The sequence below is a fragment of the Parus major genome, chromosome 2, assembly GCF_001522545.3.
Source record: "Parus major isolate Abel chromosome 2, Parus_major1.1, whole genome shotgun sequence".
Taxonomy (NCBI): Eukaryota; Metazoa; Chordata; class Aves; order Passeriformes; family Paridae; genus Parus; species Parus major.
In genome coordinates, this window is record NC_031769.1 from 24,468,956 (window position 1) to 24,487,422 (window position 18,467).

At 42.7% G+C, this 18,467-nt stretch overlaps 1 protein-coding gene across 4 annotated transcripts in view; it reads right to left on the minus strand.

Annotated features, from left to right (window-relative positions):
• Window positions 1-5,506: 5,506 nt before the first annotated feature.
• Window positions 5,507-18,467, minus strand: part of SLC25A13 (solute carrier family 25 member 13) — a 101,671-nt gene continuing 88,710 nt past the window's right edge. For all 4 annotated transcript variants that reach the window (XM_015617546.2, XM_015617545.3, XM_015617543.1 and 1 more), the window contains 4 exons: window positions 11,613-11,751; window positions 7,766-7,924; window positions 7,596-7,686; window positions 5,507-6,722 (listed from right to left, as the gene is read on the minus strand). In XM_015617546.2, coding sequence (XP_015473032.1) covers window positions 6,533-6,722; window positions 7,596-7,686; window positions 7,766-7,924; window positions 11,613-11,751 — 579 coding nt within the window. In that variant the 3' untranslated portion in view covers window positions 5,507-6,532. The remainder of the gene's footprint in view (window positions 6,723-7,595; window positions 7,687-7,765; window positions 7,925-11,612; window positions 11,752-18,467) is intronic.

Consider the following 18,467-nt stretch of genomic DNA (forward strand, 5'->3'; position numbering starts at 1 on the left):
TGTTGCAGTGTGGTTGATCTTTCCTTGCTAGCAGTGCTCACTGTGTTCATTACCAGTCACTGTTGAGGCACCGGGCAAATGTGACTGCACTGACTCACAGGAAACTCATGCAGCTGCTCTGTAAATAGTTACCTTTGTCGTTGGGACTGCCCAGTAATGGACCTGCATGGATCAGACCCTGCTGCCAATTTTATGTGGGCAAGCACTAATGCATGTCAGCTTCTGGGCTAGTTTTTATTTTCCCACCATCCCTGTCATACTTACCTGCACACACATGCACACACAGAGCAGCAGCATGCTGCCATATGTGCTGAAAGAAAAGGAATAGGAGAGACAAGGCCTTTGCAGACTGTCTTGAGAGACAGGTTGGGACAGGGGACAAAGGAACAGGCTTTATGACAATCTTGTGGCCTGAGCAAAGGGAACAGTGCGGATTGGTCTCGTTGCGTGTTGTGGCCCAGATGGATATTGGTGATTAGGCTGCCTCAATACGTCCATGTCACAGCACTCTGCTGAGCCAGAGGGCAGCTCTGCCATCTGAGTTTAGCAGTGGCTCACACTCAGGGGCATGGAGGTGAACCATTCTAGCAAGAAGCACTGTGAGTCTGACAAGAAAGATCTTGTACATTAAAGTTTCTCGTCGCATTGGCTCATCTCATCTTTGGGCAGTCATGCTGAGGAATGAATCACTGGCAAGTCTGCACTGCTAAAGCCAGAGTAGGCTGAGAAAAATGTATCCTTTGGAAAAGCTGCCCTTATCTTCCTAGTGGTTAGAAGCAACTCCCAGTGCCCATGGAGTGTCCTTCCACTGAGCTGTGGGGAGCATCTTCTCCCAGAAGGCCTAGTACACAGCAGAGATTTATCAGTCATTTTCAGGTGACTTCCTGAGATTGGAGCCATGTTAGAGAACTTTGTGTTTTTCTTCTATTTTTTTTTTTTTGTGTGTGTGTGTGTGGGGTCCAGCAGTACACAGAGGGAACAAGGAAAATATCTGAATTTCCACAGAAATCAGGTTTGTATCTACAGAGCAATAAGATGAAAGAGTCATTTCACACAGCTGAAGCAGATGGAAAAGCACCCACGAACAAGAGGCATTTACCTTCCTTCTGCTGCTCATGATTATCCTGCAGTGTAGTTTGACCTGCCCTCGTTGCCTCCCTTCCCAGAATCTCCCACAGTTCTTGTTTGTTTGATTTTCCTGCTGCTAAACAAATAGCTGCATTTCACTGACTTTCTCAAACAGCCCATATGACAAAATGTTACTCAGAATCTGCCCAGTAGGGAAATAAATACAAAATTATCCTTGAATTCGAACAAAAAGAAACCATCTTCTCCCGTCTCTTTTGCCTAGGAACATCCAGAGAATAGAAGGAAGAACATAAAGGGTTATGTCCTATGCTGTAGCACTGCCAGGATGCTGCCATGACTGCTCCAGGTGTGGAATGGGTCAGAAGGCAGCCTGGCTCTTTCAGGGCCATTGCAAGTGAGCTTTCTGTGAAGGACATAACCTGTGCTCAGACTGAGCCGGAGAGCACATCTGAACCACAGAGGTCAGAGAAAGCGAACCAAACTACCACACAAGTAGGCAAGTGGCGGAAAGAGGCTAAATTGAGGTTTAGGATGGAAGACAGGACTGTAAGGTACATGTGGAAGGGACAACTCTCCTATATTCGTTGAAGGAAAGTCCAGAGTCTCCCTTGATTTCAGTGCCAAGGATCAGAGCTACACCAGCACAGGCGAGAGGAAGAGGAATGGTGTGGCCAGGGACATGGATTTGTTCTGAAAGGAGCTGTGAAAGGACATAGGGAGACATGACAGGTACTGCGGGTGGGAACTGAAGGCATTGGCTGAAAGGTGAAGCAGGATTCTTCACCTTTATGACATGTACTTTGTTCAAGAGACCCTGTGGTAACAGAGAAAGAAGATGATAGCCAGGGTATATTGAAAGAACACATGCACAGCACTGGCCAACCTGGAATTTGACCAGGACACACAAAACTGAGCATGGGGCTGGAATGCCAGGTCCATCGTGTAAATAACAGCACTCAGTGGGTCTTTGAAAGGTGGAACTCAAATAGGCTGCCTCTGAAGTCTGGGAACACCACAAACATCTGCATGGAAAGGCTATCAGAACAAGTCTTTTCTGCTGAGATTAGACTCCATAGAGTTTCCTGTAGCTTATTCAAAGAGACAAAGCAGGTGGGACAAATGATGCTGGGTTGCAACGATTCAAGAGCTGCAGCTTTTTCCACAGAATACTCAGCAAATGCTCCATAATAAATTTTCCAAGATGGATGGTGTTTCCTCCTCGGTCTCAAAACCAGTGCCGCAAACATTTGCTACTTCTGAAAACATCAGAGGCCCTACGATGCCCTGGAATAGCATCATCTCACACTACAAGTGACAGTCTGCATCTATGGAAACAACTAGGAATAGGTTCTTTCACACAAGACACGTGGAAAACCTCTCTGAAGAGTTTTAGCAGCTGATAAAAAGCATGCACAGCAGAATACTGAAAACCCCTCACAAAGCAAAACAGCATCCCACATGGAGTGGGATGCTTTCCACTGACCAGTGACAAAGGCCACTCTCCTGTCTAAGGCAGAACTCAGTGTCTAAGGGTGCCATAGGGTAGCTGCCTGTCCTTGGGAAGCTTACAGGACCAGTTCTCCTTCAAAGTCACACACAAAGATACTTCTGAAGTAATACCACCGTGTCTGGTACACAGTGTCTGCACAGCCTGGGGTGTGAGGAAGGCCAGGCAACGTAACTACAGCAGCTGGAATGAATCTTGCAAGCAATAGTACTGCTTCCTGGTGATGAGGAACAGTGCAAGGAGCAGTTAAAATGATTGCTACACTTCAAATGTCATCTCTCTGAAGGGCAACAGACACTTTGATGACATCCCCACATTCAGCACTAGGGAAGGCTGCCCAGTCTCACAGCCTGAGTTATCTGCTGCCCACCGTGCAGAAAGCAGAACCACCATATGGCACGTGGCATTAAAGAAACCACTTCATCCCAAGCTGCTTCTGTGTTATTTGATGTGTTTGAAGGTCTCTGGAGACACTTAAAATACAAACATCTTGAGATTGGTATATTTTCAACCATTAAATAACTTACAAATGATTACTATCTCTGGAAATCGCCTTCTAGCTTATGCAAAAAAGGCAAATATTTAAACCGAAAACAGAGTCTGAGTTTCACAGCAGTGCTTAAACAGCAAAGCTGGAGGATTCTTGATTGTCCCTGTGCGACTGGAGAGGATCTCAGCAGTACGCAGTGTGACATGTATGTGCACAGAGAGCAGGGTGATTCCAAGCAGGCTGTCCCCTCCTAAGATGATGCAGAGCTGCTTGTCAGGTTTTGTATTTTTAGCAGGTTTAGAAAAACCTGCCCAATTTATTTTTGAGCCCTGTGGTAAGTTTGCTCACAAAAGCATCCCTGCAAACTGTCAGTATTAAGTCAGCTTAAACCCAGCCCAATCCCTGGGGACCAGGCAGGAAAGCATCTCCTGGCTTCTGCTGGACCAAGAAACAAAAACGGGGTAACTGCTTCAGGGACACCCCTGCCCCACTCTCAGTCTGACAGGTAACATCACCAGGTTTTGGCCATTTCTTTTTTCTAGAAGTGCTGTCACAGGAAGTTAGCTGGAGTGCAGGAAGCAAGTGAGGTTACTTTTTTATCCATTTGCATAACTCACCCAGAAACCAAGAGAGGACAATGTCCTCAGGGCGTTTTGTTTGTTTGCAAGGCAATCTGGCAATTCCTTGGCCTGCAAGCTTTTCAGAGCAGGAATGCATCCTTTTGTGTCTGGAGGAAGCCGAATGTGGGCACAGATCTTCCCCAAGATCTCTGGGCAGAGCTGCAGTATGATTTGGAATGTTTTAAACTCACTTCATGTTAACAAGCAGCCACTGGCTCTTCAACATTTCTGCCCCTACATCAGATGTCTACTGACCCTGAAGAAATGTGCAGGAGAGAACGATCCTCCAAGAAAGTTAATGGCAAAGGGAAAGGCCACCATGGGTGGGGTGGGGGTGTCAGTCCAGCCCTGCTCAGAGAAGATGAAGGCTGTGGCCTTCTGAGATGGATCTGCCATAGGAGAGCTGTGCCTGAGCTTTGTTCCTGGGGTGGGAGCTTTTCCCTTCATTCCCAGAATAAAGAACAAGTCATAAATATACTGCCAGGCCTGGGAATGAGAGGGCACCAGGAGGCACAGAAATTGGTTTTGTGAAACACAAGCAACGAATGGTCTTTATCACATGAGCCAAGAAGTTGTGCAAGCCCCACAATTACCCAGCTCTAATTCCTCGTCCGTTCCTGGCTGCAAAGCCCCAGCAGCGCTGGGGTTCAGGGTCAGGCAGCACAGGGACATGCTCTGGTGGGTGCAGCCTGGGTGTCCCTCTCCAGAATGAGCCAAGAGGAAGCAGCTGCCAACCAAGCCCATCCAGTGGCCAGGCACTTCCTCTCCTGGATCAGGGAGAAGGTGCAGCTCTGCACTCAGACGTCTTCCCAGAGCTGCTGACTTTCCCCAGAAACCCCTGACATGGTATGTCAGCAAACCTGAGAGGTGAAGTAAAAAACCACCTCTTAAACAGCCTAAAATCTCATGTGTGAAGCAAAGGCAGCTCCCAGTGAGAATGTTTTGCTTCTGTGACACACTTTAACCAAAAATCCTGGTTAATTTTGAAGGGTTATTACAAGGGAGAGCTTTTTTCTCCCCTATTTCTGAAATGAAGGAGCTGTTGTTTGGGGAGACTTGGATACACAGAGCTGGCAAGAAGCAGCTGCTGCCTGTACGAGCAGTCTCTGCACAGTGGTTTAGCCAGACTCCAAGATGCAGCTGGCAGGTAAATGTCATCTGCTCCCCTCACCTTCATGTGCACAAGTGCTACTCCTACCCTCGAGCTTCATTTCACTAGTAACTTCAAAATACAAATTAGCCCAGGAGAATAATTTTCATGATGACCCAAACAGAAATGCAAAATCAAGAGAGATTTCCATTTCAGTATTTCCACAAATTACAGCACAGTGTGGTATTGCACAGCACACTCCTTCTTCTGCAGAGATGCTGCATCTGTGCACTCCCTCAGTGTACAGTTGAAGGCACTCACCCTCATGCCTCCCACTCCAAGGAGACAAGCAAGGCCAAATTCCTCATCCTAAGAGGTATCATAGAAGACACCCAACAGGACCTTCAAGTGACTAGGTAATCAGGCTTTTTATATCCACTAACCTCTCCCCAAATGTAGAGATAAAAATATAAAAGCTTCAGTCCTGGCTTCTGACTGAGTAAAAAGTTTCTCTTTTTTCCTGAGTGACATCTCCACCAACAGATGTCTTTTCTAGGCAGGGGAATTGTAGTAATTTGTTCTCAAGCTGCAGGTGTTTTTATAGCCTACAAGTGCAAATATTAGCTTCATCTTAACCTGACTTCATCACTGAAGTTGAACAAGACATTTAATGTACTGCGCTATTTCCGTAACAGAATAACATGTGTGCATCTGTTTGAAAGGTTTATTTCTATCTTCATAAATACAGAATTTTCTAAACACTGTGCAAGGCACCAAAAATTAAGTAAAATCTTTTATTTTAGATTATTTTAATCTCTTTTGACTCAATGAAGTAAATAAGAATCTGAAACCATCTATTTGCCAATTACAAGCCAGCAGTTAAGGCAGGTACCATTGATACAGTGCATGAATTTTCTATTGCAGTTATTTAAACAAGCAGCGTTTTACTATAGAAGTGCATATACAAACTGAATTCCAAACACCAGCAACCCAAGATAGGCACCTAGTTATGAAATTTCCTTGTATGTGTAGTAGAATGCCAAAAGTTCTGCCATAAAGTGCAAAGACTATGGACAATAACACTTTCTTTTGAGCATTTTGATACCAGTAACATAATACAACGGCTAAACATTTATAAATGTGGTTTCCATTACAAAAACATGTTCCACATAAAAGCTCCATAATACAATCCAGAAACAGAACTTGTGCGTGTACAGATTTAAGAAGTTGAAGCTGTACTGGCATACCTAGGTACCGGGTATATATTTGCTGACCTCTACAGACACGCACCGAGTTTAAAACCAATTTACACACACAGTCCAAATCATTCTGCTTTGAGCACCGTGATATCCACTGAGTTTTCCATTTGAGTGAATATGTGCGACATCTGCCCTGGTAATCTGCAACTGAGCATCGCCTGTAAAATGATCTGGTTCACAGCTCTCACCCAGCCCTCCCCAATAAACGGAACCTAAAATTAGTGTCTTCCCAACACAAGCACATGTCAGATGTGGACAAATACATTCATGGTCCCAAACTTAAAACAACTGGTAAGAATTTCACAGTGATCTGGTTACGGAAGCACAAAGACAAATGATTCTATTTAAGATGAAAATTACTTTAAAACTCAAATGAAGCTAATCTTTTATATGATGAGAAGCTAAAGGAACAAAGTATTAACCAATTAGAAAAGTGGCTCTTTCCCAACTAATAACAAAAACCCTACAGCGATAAACTTAGGGTCCTACTGCTGCAGCAGCCTTTGAGGTAGGTGGCGATGGCTTAAACCGAGGTAGGCAAAGTCCAAACTTGTTTTCAATCCCTGCAAAAGTGGCAACTGCCAATTTATAACCACCAACATGGTCAGGGTTAGGAGCAGGGAGCGTGATCCTAGATTTAGGAACTGTCTCTGATCCAGCTGGTTTTCTGCAAAATAATAAAAATAATAAATTAATTGCATAGACTAAAATCAGTATTCACAAAAATCTCCTCCATAAAGTAAATTTAATGATACATCTGAGTGTACTTCCCTGTGAGTAACCAAATTAAATGCTGCAATGTAAGGAGAAATACCCTGTTTTTAAACTTTCCAGAATAGTTAGGAGCCTTCATGGTGATTGAGTACGGTCAAATCCAGATAAAATTTGCAGCGCATTAATCAAAACTAGTGTGAGGTAGCTGGGGTTCATAAGTCTTTGCTGAAGCACACAACCAATCCAGGAACATAGCAGAATTTAAGTAATTTTTGTGATGGCTTTCAAGCTGCTGTTGCCAAAGATCCATAGAGTCTGCAGCTGCTCTGGGATCAAGTTAAACAGCTACATGCACATCCACCTGTATTGTCAACAAAGGCAGGAGGCACAGCTGAAGCTCCAACAAATTGGTTTTGACCTTGGTGACAACTGTATATTTTTTTGGATATCAAATGCCCTGCCTAATGAGGCTTCTCCACCAAATAATGAGAACTAAGGCAGAGTGTATCCTGACCTGGCAGGCATCACATTTTTCCTGCATTTTCATCCCCAGCCCATTATTTAGCCTCCCACTGTCTCTGTTTACACTAACATAGGTCCCCTGCTTGAAACTGTGATATAAAATGCGGCAATATCTTGCTATGAAACAGGTACTGGAATATCATTCCAACCTCCACCAGTAAAATGTGGTTGCAAATAATATTTACAAAGCCTTTACAACATGTCCTAGCAAGCCCCTGGCTCTGATGTCCTGAGGAGGACCAAGACCCAACAGAACCAAGGGTAACTTCAGGATCTCTGGTATATTCAGACATCACATACTTACACTCCTCCAAAGTCCACATAAAACCATCTCTGCAGTAGCTCATAAGTCACCAGAGTTACACCAAACTGAGGAGAAGATCGAAATACACGAGCTTGAAAGAAAAAAGAGAGTTCCTAAGTGATAAATGCCACAATTAGTAATCACTTGGCAATCAAAGCTCTTTTACACACCTCCTGCTCCTTTCCAAAGAGCCTTCGGACCTTCTTCCCGCAAGATTTTGGCAAAGCAGTCCACAACACCACTGTAGGTGGTCTGTCCTGCTCGGGCTGCCACCTGTAGCCTTGTTTTGATGACATCTGCAGGGGTGACCAGAGAGGCTGCAGGCATACCTGCACAATACAAAAGTCATCAGGTGGGTACCACTGGCTTGGCACATATACTACACATCTCATTTATCAACAGGGAAGCAGGTCTTTCCTCCTTACATCAGGTGAATTCAGCCACATTTGATTAAAGCAGAACCTGGGAAGGAGAACAAGCAACAAGCAACAAGAGGTTGCTGTTGTGGACATGGTTTAATGCAGAGAGCTTCTTCCAGAGGAACAACCATATCACATGCTTCCTGCCAAGCTGGGAGGCACAGACTGGAGTTAGCAGTGCTAATCAGAAACTTGCATAGTTAATAAACACAAAGCTTTTGGAGGAAAGGTTGATATTTCCCTTTCCTTTTCACTCCTCTCTGTGGTTCCTGGCATCCTGGAGTACACTGTGCTAGAATAGGCTGTACACAGACACAACACACACAGACACACAAACACCCCTCACACAGCAATGTCACCGAGAACCAGATAATGCCATGCATGCTCAGCATTGCTTGAGAGCTAGGGCTTACAAAAAGGGTCATTCTTCTCATTAGGAATGGCAGACTGCTCAGCTGCAAAGCCACAGCTGATATCCTCAGCAGAATATGTGGAGGAAGATTTAAATTTACTCTGGCAGATAATCAACTGAAAGTAAAAAATACCAAGTTACCGATGGGTGGTATTTCTAAAACCATCCCTATCCAAACTTGGGGCATGTTTAGAATTGGAAAAAAAAAAAAAAAAGCCAAAAAGAAAGGCAAAGAAAAGCACCAAGACTGTACCCAGAAGACACTGTCTCTTATGGTTTTATTACTTTTCCATTCTGCATCTGTTCCAAACCAACTTGGTTAGATGTAGATGCATAAATCTCCTTTCCTTTATTTTTTTCCAGCTTAATAATTCTGTAACAAATTTTGTCCAAACCAGCATGGTCTGGCCTCAAGCTCCAGAGCACCCTTCCTGCAGACTGCTTCAAGAGATCAAATCATGTGCATGTCACCAAAAGATTTCCTCCTCCTCTCCTTGCCTCCCCAAAATAACTCATACACTGAGTGTGCACTCAGTGCAGGCATGGGCTGTCAGGCAGACAAGCATTAAAACCTGGTCAAGGTTTCTGAAGTCCAGAAACACTGAAATTCCTCTTTGCTTAGCCTTACCCACACCAGGGTATTGCTTGAATCTTCAATTTAAAGCCAGACTTTTGTCCTTCAAAAGCCAACCAGTGTTTTCAAGAAAACCTAAGAACTTACTTAGAAACAATTCTGCTTTCTACACGTTGACTTCCATCTCCTTATCACTCACTCCATATTACTGAGGATATTTTGCACTGGAGATACTTAAAATCCTTTCTTTAGGAACTATGTATACAGGACAAAAGCATTTACAGACAAATTGAAGTTACAGATTGCTGCCGAGAGAAGCTTACAATCAGAATGTGACAAATAGCCCAGCAGGAGCTGACAAGAATAAAAAGGAGCTAGGGAAGGAGAAGGAACTTCATGGAGGCAATAAGCAAACAGAGCAAAGTAAGGAGAGACCCTGCAGATGATATTAGAATCATCTCAGAATATGCTACGGCACAACAGGTTGAGATGTCTGAAAACCAGATGCAGATCAAGCTAGATGACACGTGTGTTCTGTGACCCCAACCACAATGGAAAGGAAGATAATGTAGGCAGCACAAGCAGGACCCACTGGCAAAGGACACAGGTGCACGTCAGTACGGCTAGCTTGAATATCCCAGCAGCATGGGCTGTGTGTGGGAAGGGGGAGTTTTCCACGTGCAGCCAGAGCTCATGCACACATCTGAAGTCTGATGACCAGGTGAGATCCCTGGCTGGAGAAGAGACCGAAGCCAGCTTTTCAGAAGTGGTGGGTGTTTTGTTCTGTCTTTCCCTAGACTTTCTTTTGGCAAAACAGTGGAGACACACACACATACCCCCCCCCACCCATCACACTTTACATGTACCCAATAAAACAAATTTCTTGTTTTTGTAAACAGTATGATGAGTGTTGTATCTCTAATACTGTAATTTGCTCATGAGAGTTAACCTAGGATGGGGTTCACAGGAAGCACTGGATAAAATTCACATTATAGCTAGATTGGTGAGCCATATCAGCAACAATAAAGACTGCTTCTGTGCCTGAACTTCAAAGGGACGGTTATCTCAGTCTGCAATCACCTGACAATGGCTAGAAAGAGAAAAATAGGAAAATCTAAGAAATTACTTGGCTTAAAAATGCCATCTTATGTTTCAAGTCTGTAAATATGATCTAAAGTTCAAAAATTGTTTTGTTCCAGTAAAATGGGTAAGAAATAAACTGGCTGTAAAAGCTCTTGTTGGAAGGTTTGGAGCCTGGCTTTGGAATGGGGTGGGGGAGGGGAGAGGACAAGGGGGTTTTGAGCAGCAATCATTGGAACACAGCTGGCTTTGCTAGTGCCAGCTCAATTCCTCTGGAGTATGAGCTACTGAATAGAAATCAGTATGCTACAACACGACAAACCAGCCAATCTTAGCTATTCTCTGAGACCAGATACTGGCTATAAAAGGGCCTTGCTCTCAAACTGATGCAGCCCTGTGTATAATTTTGACCAAGAAGTTTTCTCAGGGAGGAAAAAGCTTAAAATCAAATGAGATAATATTGCTAAACAACCTTTCTGTACTGGATTCATGCTATTCCCTCATTTTTCTCACCTGGCAGGTCACAGCAGTCTGCCAGGGGCCATGCTGAAGAAGGAACTTGGCTGCAGCTTGGAGAGACTAAGCAGCCCCCAGCTGATTTGACCCTTCCTGCTTGATACACACTCCCCTAAAGGTCCTGTTGCACAAATTTGCAAGCCTATTTGTTTCCTAGGGGGGAAACCATGGACACTGCAGGAGCAAGTCTCTCAAGCTGCCCTCTCCAGCAGACAGCTGTCAAGTGGCAGTCCCCTTTGGGTGTAGAAGCTGGGTGCTGTGGAGGTACCAGCCCTGCAGCAGACACAAGGGCAAGCTGAGGCTTACAAAGCCTCTGTCTTCTCCCTTAGGCTCTGGAACACTCAAGCTAAATTCATCTGTGAGAAGTTAAGCATGTTTGGGCTCTTCTGTCTGGTATGCAGCAGACTAAAACATCCAAGTGCTCAAAATCACACTCTGCACCCTCTGTCATATCTGCGTATGTGAGGAATTAGCAACCTGTGGCACTGCAGCAATGTTTTCAAGATGTTCTGCTTTGTTTAATATTTTAAAAAATGATAAAGGTAAATCCTCAAGAAGCCAAGGATCTCCAATGGGATACTGAGGGTAGCAAATACTGTCATAATTTTGTCACCTGTAATATCATTGTGTTTGGAGAGCTGTGCTTCTAGTGTGGCTTCTGGACTATATATATCAAAATTCAAGACTCATTAGATCATAAATAATTTCAATAAAACATTGCCTGCCAGTGAGACACAGCCAAAACCAGCACAGCAACTTCACAAGGAATGATGATAAATGATAAAAAAAAACATCAGCAAAAAGCTTTAGTTTCTCTTTCTTTTGATTATACCAGGAACTTACAGTATCTTCAAGCTCACTCTACAGCATAGTAACTTTGTTGTTTCTGCATAAGGCTGCAAAATACAGTATTGTTGCACATAGTCCTTTTGCACATTTTTCATTGTTGTCACTATCATAATAATTGTGCTGCCAGAGCAGTATAGAGCCATGAAAAAAGAAATCTGGGAACTTACCAGCTATTGATCCAGCCAAGAGCAGATTTCCAGGGCTAACCCTCCCATCTTCATTTGTAAATGAAGCTTTCAAATGAGCATAACAGGGGAAGTAAATGGCAGAGAAGGGGATGTCACGCAGGAAACAGGCCTTAGCACCCTGTTTGCAAAAGAGAATGTTTTGAGAATGAGCAAATTTACCATGACGAACCATGGATATCAGAGAACAGAGCAACATTGTATTTTTTAATTTTGCTGCACAGGCCTTATAGAAAAAGCAATTTCCCCCTCAAAATTTTGAGAGATACATGCATCCCTGCTGAGGAGTGTCTCTGTGCTGTTTCTTGGTTCAGTAATTTCTGCCATTGTATGTATCTTGTCTACTTGTTCTCCCTCACTCTGAAGTACTGTAGTTATGTGCTGGTAATGGAGAAAATGCCACGTGTTTGAGTAAATTCTGAAAACACCTTTGGAAAACTTTAAATAGTTGACCTTGTAGCCATGAACCTGCAGTGGGAGTTTAAGAAGTGTTTGAAATAGAGCCACAGATAGGTCTGTCACCTCTCACTCCCATTTAAAATTAATACTCCCAGGAAAACCCAGTCCATACCTCTATACAGACACTATAATTGATAATGCAACATGTATTGAGGGAGTAGGTGCAAGTCTTTTGCAGCCCAGTAACAGCATGATTTACTTCTGAATTTTAAAATACAAGTTATCTGGGATACAGTTTGTTTCAGTAACTTCCATCTCTTACTATTAAACCTGCCTTGCTATCAATTTGAGGAAGTACCATTATCAGCCAGTGAAGTTACCAGTAATACAGCTGGTTCCAAATCTGAGGGAAGCAAACAGAAAAGGAAATTTGTGGGGTAGTGGCGAGCAATCACATGTTTTTCAAGCAGGGGGAAAAGCAAAAAGGCCACTAGGGAAGGTCAGCCAAAATAAAGTATCAAATAGTATCCATGCTCCAACAGCAGAAGGGATTTGCAGTTTGTCTTTCCTCAGAATGGAGATCCAGAGGACACCAGAGCCTGCCAGGACTAAGACCAGGAGGAAGCCACAAACAAGAGGTGGCTTGGGAAAATGGGTAAAATCTTTCAAGCTTGAGAAAGAAATGGTTCATGGATGAGCCTAAGCCTCTTCTCTTTGAAGCAAGGGTGGAGACCTGGTGAAACTGCTTGAGGTCCATCCACAAACCCTCGGGGGGGTGCCCTTTTTACTGTACTTCTCTTTTTCACAGGTCTGCCAGCACATGGCTCAGTGCCAGACATTTCACAGGGGACATGCTAATATCCACATAATTTAATTAAATCTAATGATATACCTGGACACATCTGTAAGCTTAGCCTGTACTATAATACCAGTTAAAATATAGCGCTTATCCAAGTTGGATGCTGGTTATCAGACAAAAGAGCTGCAAGGTGTCAGAAAAACCATAAAGTTGCCTTTCCATGAGGCAAGGCAGATCAAGGCAGCAGGATGTGTGACAGGTCCTGCAAGCTACTTCTCAGGAGACTCTGATAAGTGCAGTTTGCAGTCAGAGATGCCTCTGAGAAAATAAAGATTTATCTAAAAAAGCCATTAGATCTTGCAGTCAGGCTTTCTGCGTCTGGCTGTTCTATGTTCAGTAGCTGAACACAGGGAGCACAACAGGCTCTGCTCCAGCCCCCAATGCTTCCCACCACACTTTCTCAGCTGATTTCTTGATGTTTTCAGACTGAGTACTGAACACTTCCCCTGACACTCCCTTTGGAGGTTAATGACTTCTGCTGTTCAGACCCTCTGGCTTCTCACTCAGCTGGATGTCTGATTTATGCTGCCCATCGCTGGTTCTTGTTATGCCTTTCTAGAGACACTAGGCAAAATGTCACAAAGGAAGTCAAAAAAGCACTGGTGTTGGTGCTGCTCTACCCCTTATGCTCTTCCTTCAGGACACAGAGAAGGTGAATTTTTTGTATTCAACAGAGACAAGTATTCTGGACTCTCATGCACAACAGAAGCCAGTTTAACAATTTACCTTTAATCTTCATATAGACAAGACAAGGGTTTTACCAACTTCTGCATGAAAAAGCCCAACCTTTTAAGGATCAACTATCTGTATTTACTGTATTTATTTCATAGAAAAATTATGAAATTCACAACTGAAACATTCACAGACTCACATGGTTTCTTCAAACATTTAATTTTAGAGCATGCTTTTCCTCAGAGCAAATCTCCTTGTTGCCTTTGCCCTCAGGGCCCAATACTTTTATTTTCTTTGCAATGTTGTCATTAAACACTGCACAGATTTTTTCCTCTGCATTTTTTGCATACCCTGAAATACCTTGATATAGTTAAAATAACTTACAGAAATCAATAAAGTCCAAATACAGAAATCAATAAAGTCCAAATGCAAGCAACTCTCAGTTCCTGAGCTGCTAATACTCCTCCCCCTTCATTAAAAGGCTCCTTTTCATAGGGCAGAAGTGACATATTTTAATATCACTAATATACATTCAGGTATGCAGAGAGGGAGGAATGTCTTGATCATTTGGCTCAGCGCAAACAAAACCTGGATCAAAACTTGGATCCACTTTAATAATAACCAAAGTTGGCTCTGGTCCAGCACTGCAACAGTCTAAAGTTTCCCCCCATCACTCCATTTAAAGTCTGGGAAAGCGTGTTTAAAAGCAGGCCCCATTTAATGTCAAGTTAATCATCTGCAACCAGCCTAGACCAATTAGGAAGGCTTAGGGAGATTGGCCACAGTATCTTGAAAAGCAAAAGAAACATTTATTTTACTTCTCGCACCTTTTTGATGTGGACAACGTGCTGAAAGCCAAAGGGAGTTTTAATCAATCCCCAGAAAGCAGTAAGGAGCATCCGCCCGAGTTTATTCTGGCAGCCAAGGTGCAGACCTGCCAGGCATGGAATTGTTGGGAGATCCTACACACCAGGACATGCGCCTTCCTCTGCAACAGCCTGTTGGCTCCCATCTTCAATCTCTTTAATAACCTTAAAGCTCTTAATCTCGGATAGTATCTCACTGAATAAACCAACGGAGGGGAAAAAAAAAAAACCCTGGTTGTCAAAGATTCGGATAAATAAACCCAAGTCAGTGCTGGGGCAGGTTCTTTAGCATGCTAATTCCTGCTTATACCAGCTCTACCTGCAAATAAGGCTCTAAACAAACTATTTCTACTACAAGGGCAGGGTAATTATACTGACAAAGGCACCTCTGTGTCGGGTTGGGCAGAAGGAGCCGGCAGGTCTGGGAGACGCAGGCTTAGCCTAGTCTCCTGCAGTGAATGCACATTGTCTAGTGCAGGGGGAAAAATGCCAGACTGGGGGAACCCAGCAGCATTCAAGACAACAGTGGTGCACCTTGTCTGCGAGAGTTATTTAATGCTTCTGGCACCTGTACTTACAGCCACCCCCTCTTTTTCTCTTTTACAGGTTTAGAATTTATTTGGCATGTATAATTGTTATTTTGATCCTATAGCTACAAACAATAGGCAGCATGTCATTTCTTGATCATTTTGCATTCTTCTTGGGTTTTACTACAGACTTAACCCTTTGGAATCAGAGCCCTATCAGCACCTAACAGGTTTTGTAACAGTCAGTCAAATATTATTGGTATTTGCTTTCAAGGGCTACATTTTATTTTTTTTTCTACTGTAAAATGACATTGACTTAAAAGCTTCTATAGGTTTTTATTCACATATATTTATACCAACCCAAATATGAAACTGATTTAAAACATCACATTAGAGGAATAAAATGTCGACTTCAAATGTTCTACCAGCAATTTCAATTCAGTTTGCAGGGAAAAAATATAGCTGTTTTAGTAGGAAAGGCATTTTTTTGGTTAATTTCAAAGGAAATTTCTGAAAAGCAAGTTCTGACATATAACAGTCACAAATAGGCATGATGGATGCAAAATGTAACTCAAAACTTTTACTACTGTCTTTCATATGTTTGTCCTCCTGCCATAAACACTCAGCTTCATGACATGAAATAGCTCAGCTGTTATCAAAGGAACCAGGTGAGAGCTTGGTACACATCCTGTCACTTGAGATTACACTTTCCAGGTCAACACACCAGAAACTTGTTTATGAAGCATTTGGGGGGAAGGGACAGCAGGGGAAAAGGAGACTTTTAGAAGCTTTTCTGACTAATTTTGGAAATGAAAACTGTGTTGGCAATATCAGCCAAAGCACAAATTTGCGTTAAATACCTTGTAGCAATTATAAAAATAAACATTACCACAACCAATGTACCCTTTCCTTAAAAGAATCATTTACCACTCTATTATTTACTGTCTTCCTGGGATACAGAGTAACTTTGTTGTGGAAAATTATGGAGTGGTACTGTTATGTTGCAAAGCACTGTTCAAAATGATTATGTATAAGAGGAATAGCATTTTATTAAACCTTTTATGGTAGATATTATATGGATATGAGTTTCTGTGATTTACAAAATAAGTAGGTATACTTACAATGTTTCTTTACATAGACACTTTAAAGTTGTCTTTCAAAACCAGAGAATATTAATTCAACTAACTTTAACGGGACTTTATTCATATTAAGGTGTGAGGCAGAAGACAGAAAATGTATTATGTAATCTTGGATGATTACTTCAATATTCAGTTGTGACTAGAAAGTATATAAAATCTATTAAAAATATTGAAAAACAAAAAAGTATCTCTTCCCATTTCTGCCAGCACAAATGATATTTTGCCTTAGTTTAAGTGATATTTTCCCTGACTGCGATATGTTGTCTCTATATTTTTAAGAACAGCTGTCATCTGCGGAGTATCTGTAGCTAAAGCATTTACTAGTCACAAGCTTCCATGCCCTGGTGCTTTCACAGTAACTATTACTGGGAGAAAGAACACAAACAGAGGAAATAAATTCCCTCTGCAAAAGTGCTGTTACATAACCTCCCCAAAGCAGCATCTGGATTTTGAGTACAGTGTTTTAAAATATTTATTTACACAAGTAGTTCAGAATTTTAGACAAAGACAGAAAAAAGTATTTGCTTTCTAGCTTTAAAGAACTACAGGGGTTCAACCCAGCAGTCAGCTTAACAAGCTGTATGTGTCAAATCTTTTTATTGCTGGAATTAACATGCATTTTATTTCTAAGCTGCATATCATTATGGAATGGCTAATATCTGACTACCCAGAGAAGGAACAGGGAGTCTGGGAGCAAGCGCTGACTGTAAATTTTTGCACTTATTATGATGCCAGACCTACTGCTCTTTAGTTCATTAGTGAGGAAGGAAGAGAAGGGGATATCCATTATCTGACCCCAACCTCTATGTGCTGTGATAGGAATTTTCTCCCAAATAAAAACTTTTAGTTACAAAGGTCCAGCAAGGACAGTCTCCTCAAAACATTAGGAAGGTTTATTCCACTGTGCAGAAGGCTGAGCAACCAAGTCAGATGACCAGCAGAGAGGAACTCATGATTGAGCTCAAATGCAGAAAATTAAAGGGAAGCAGAGGTGGGTATGGGCTTCCCAGGATATACAGAACCACTGCTTGGGTTTTTAACAATTGCAACAGAAAAGTCAAGGATCAGCTAGAGACTGATCTAGTAAGGGGATATGAAGGGGGAGTAAAAAAGGTTTCTGTAAGCACATGAGCAGCAAAAGGGCAACTAAATAAATTGTGAGGCTGTTGCATGATGGGGGCAGGAAAACTAGCAAGAAAGTACATGGAAAAAGCAGAGAAATTACCTCTGTCTTGTTTTTTATTAGTAAAATCTGTCCCCAGACCTCTCAGCTCCACAAGCTTACCAGAAGTCTGCATTACCTGCAGACAGGGCATTTGGAGCCATCTGCACATAGACAATCCTGAGACCAGAAGAGATACCTCCAGTGGTGCTGAGACAGCTGGCTGATGATGGTGTGAGGTTATTACTACCTTCAAAAGGTCAAGTCAGACAAGTGGAACTAGAACAGACAAACATCACACCCATCTCGAAGAGTAAGAGGGAAGATCTGGGAAACTACAAGATGTCTGGGCACACCTCTGTTCCTGGGAGGTTTATGGAGAAAATGTCCCTGGGAAGCCATTTCCAAGCATATGAAGAGCAAAAGAGATATTGGGAACAACCAATACGGATTTACCAAATCACAGCTGACCAACCAGTATGCCAGACCTGTGGATAAGGGGACAGCAATGGATGTTGTACACCTTGACTAAAAGCCTGGCTTTTGATAAGGTCTGTTATCATATCACATAGCTAAACCAGTGGAACATGAGCTGCACTCTCAGCAGATGATGCTGAATTGGGGAAATAGCGTGCTATAGTGAGAGGCTGTGTCCAGTTCTGCTCTCTCCCATGAAAGAAAGATGTTTTCAAGCTGGAGTGAGCCCAGTGTGGGGCCATTAAACCAGCTGTGTAGTCCATGGCATATAAAAGAGGAACTCAGTGTGCTCAGCTCCAAGAAGAGCAGGCTAGGGAGAAACCTTAATGCTCACTTAAAGAGAGTGCTGGGAAAGAAAACTACTCTTGGAGGTGCACAGATCAGAAGCTTGAACAAGGCCAATTCAATTAGGCATAAAAAAAGAGGTGTGGGATTTTTCCTTTTCCATGTTTGCTTTTAAACCATGAAGGTGGTCAAGTAACGGGCCAGGTTGCCCAGGTGACCTCCAGGACTGGCTCTCAACAGAACTTATTCTAACACCAAATCTGCAAGTAGGGAGAGCACAGAGCAGAGATCTCAGCACAGTACTACTGTGAATTGTTTCTGTCTGTAGCACAGTAAAGTGCACATTAACATGCCAATGAATGACCCAAAAGAATATTACACTCACTTATACAGAGGGGCACCAAAACTATGCAATCCAGCTTCTCTGTGATCCTCAAAGGATATTCATTTG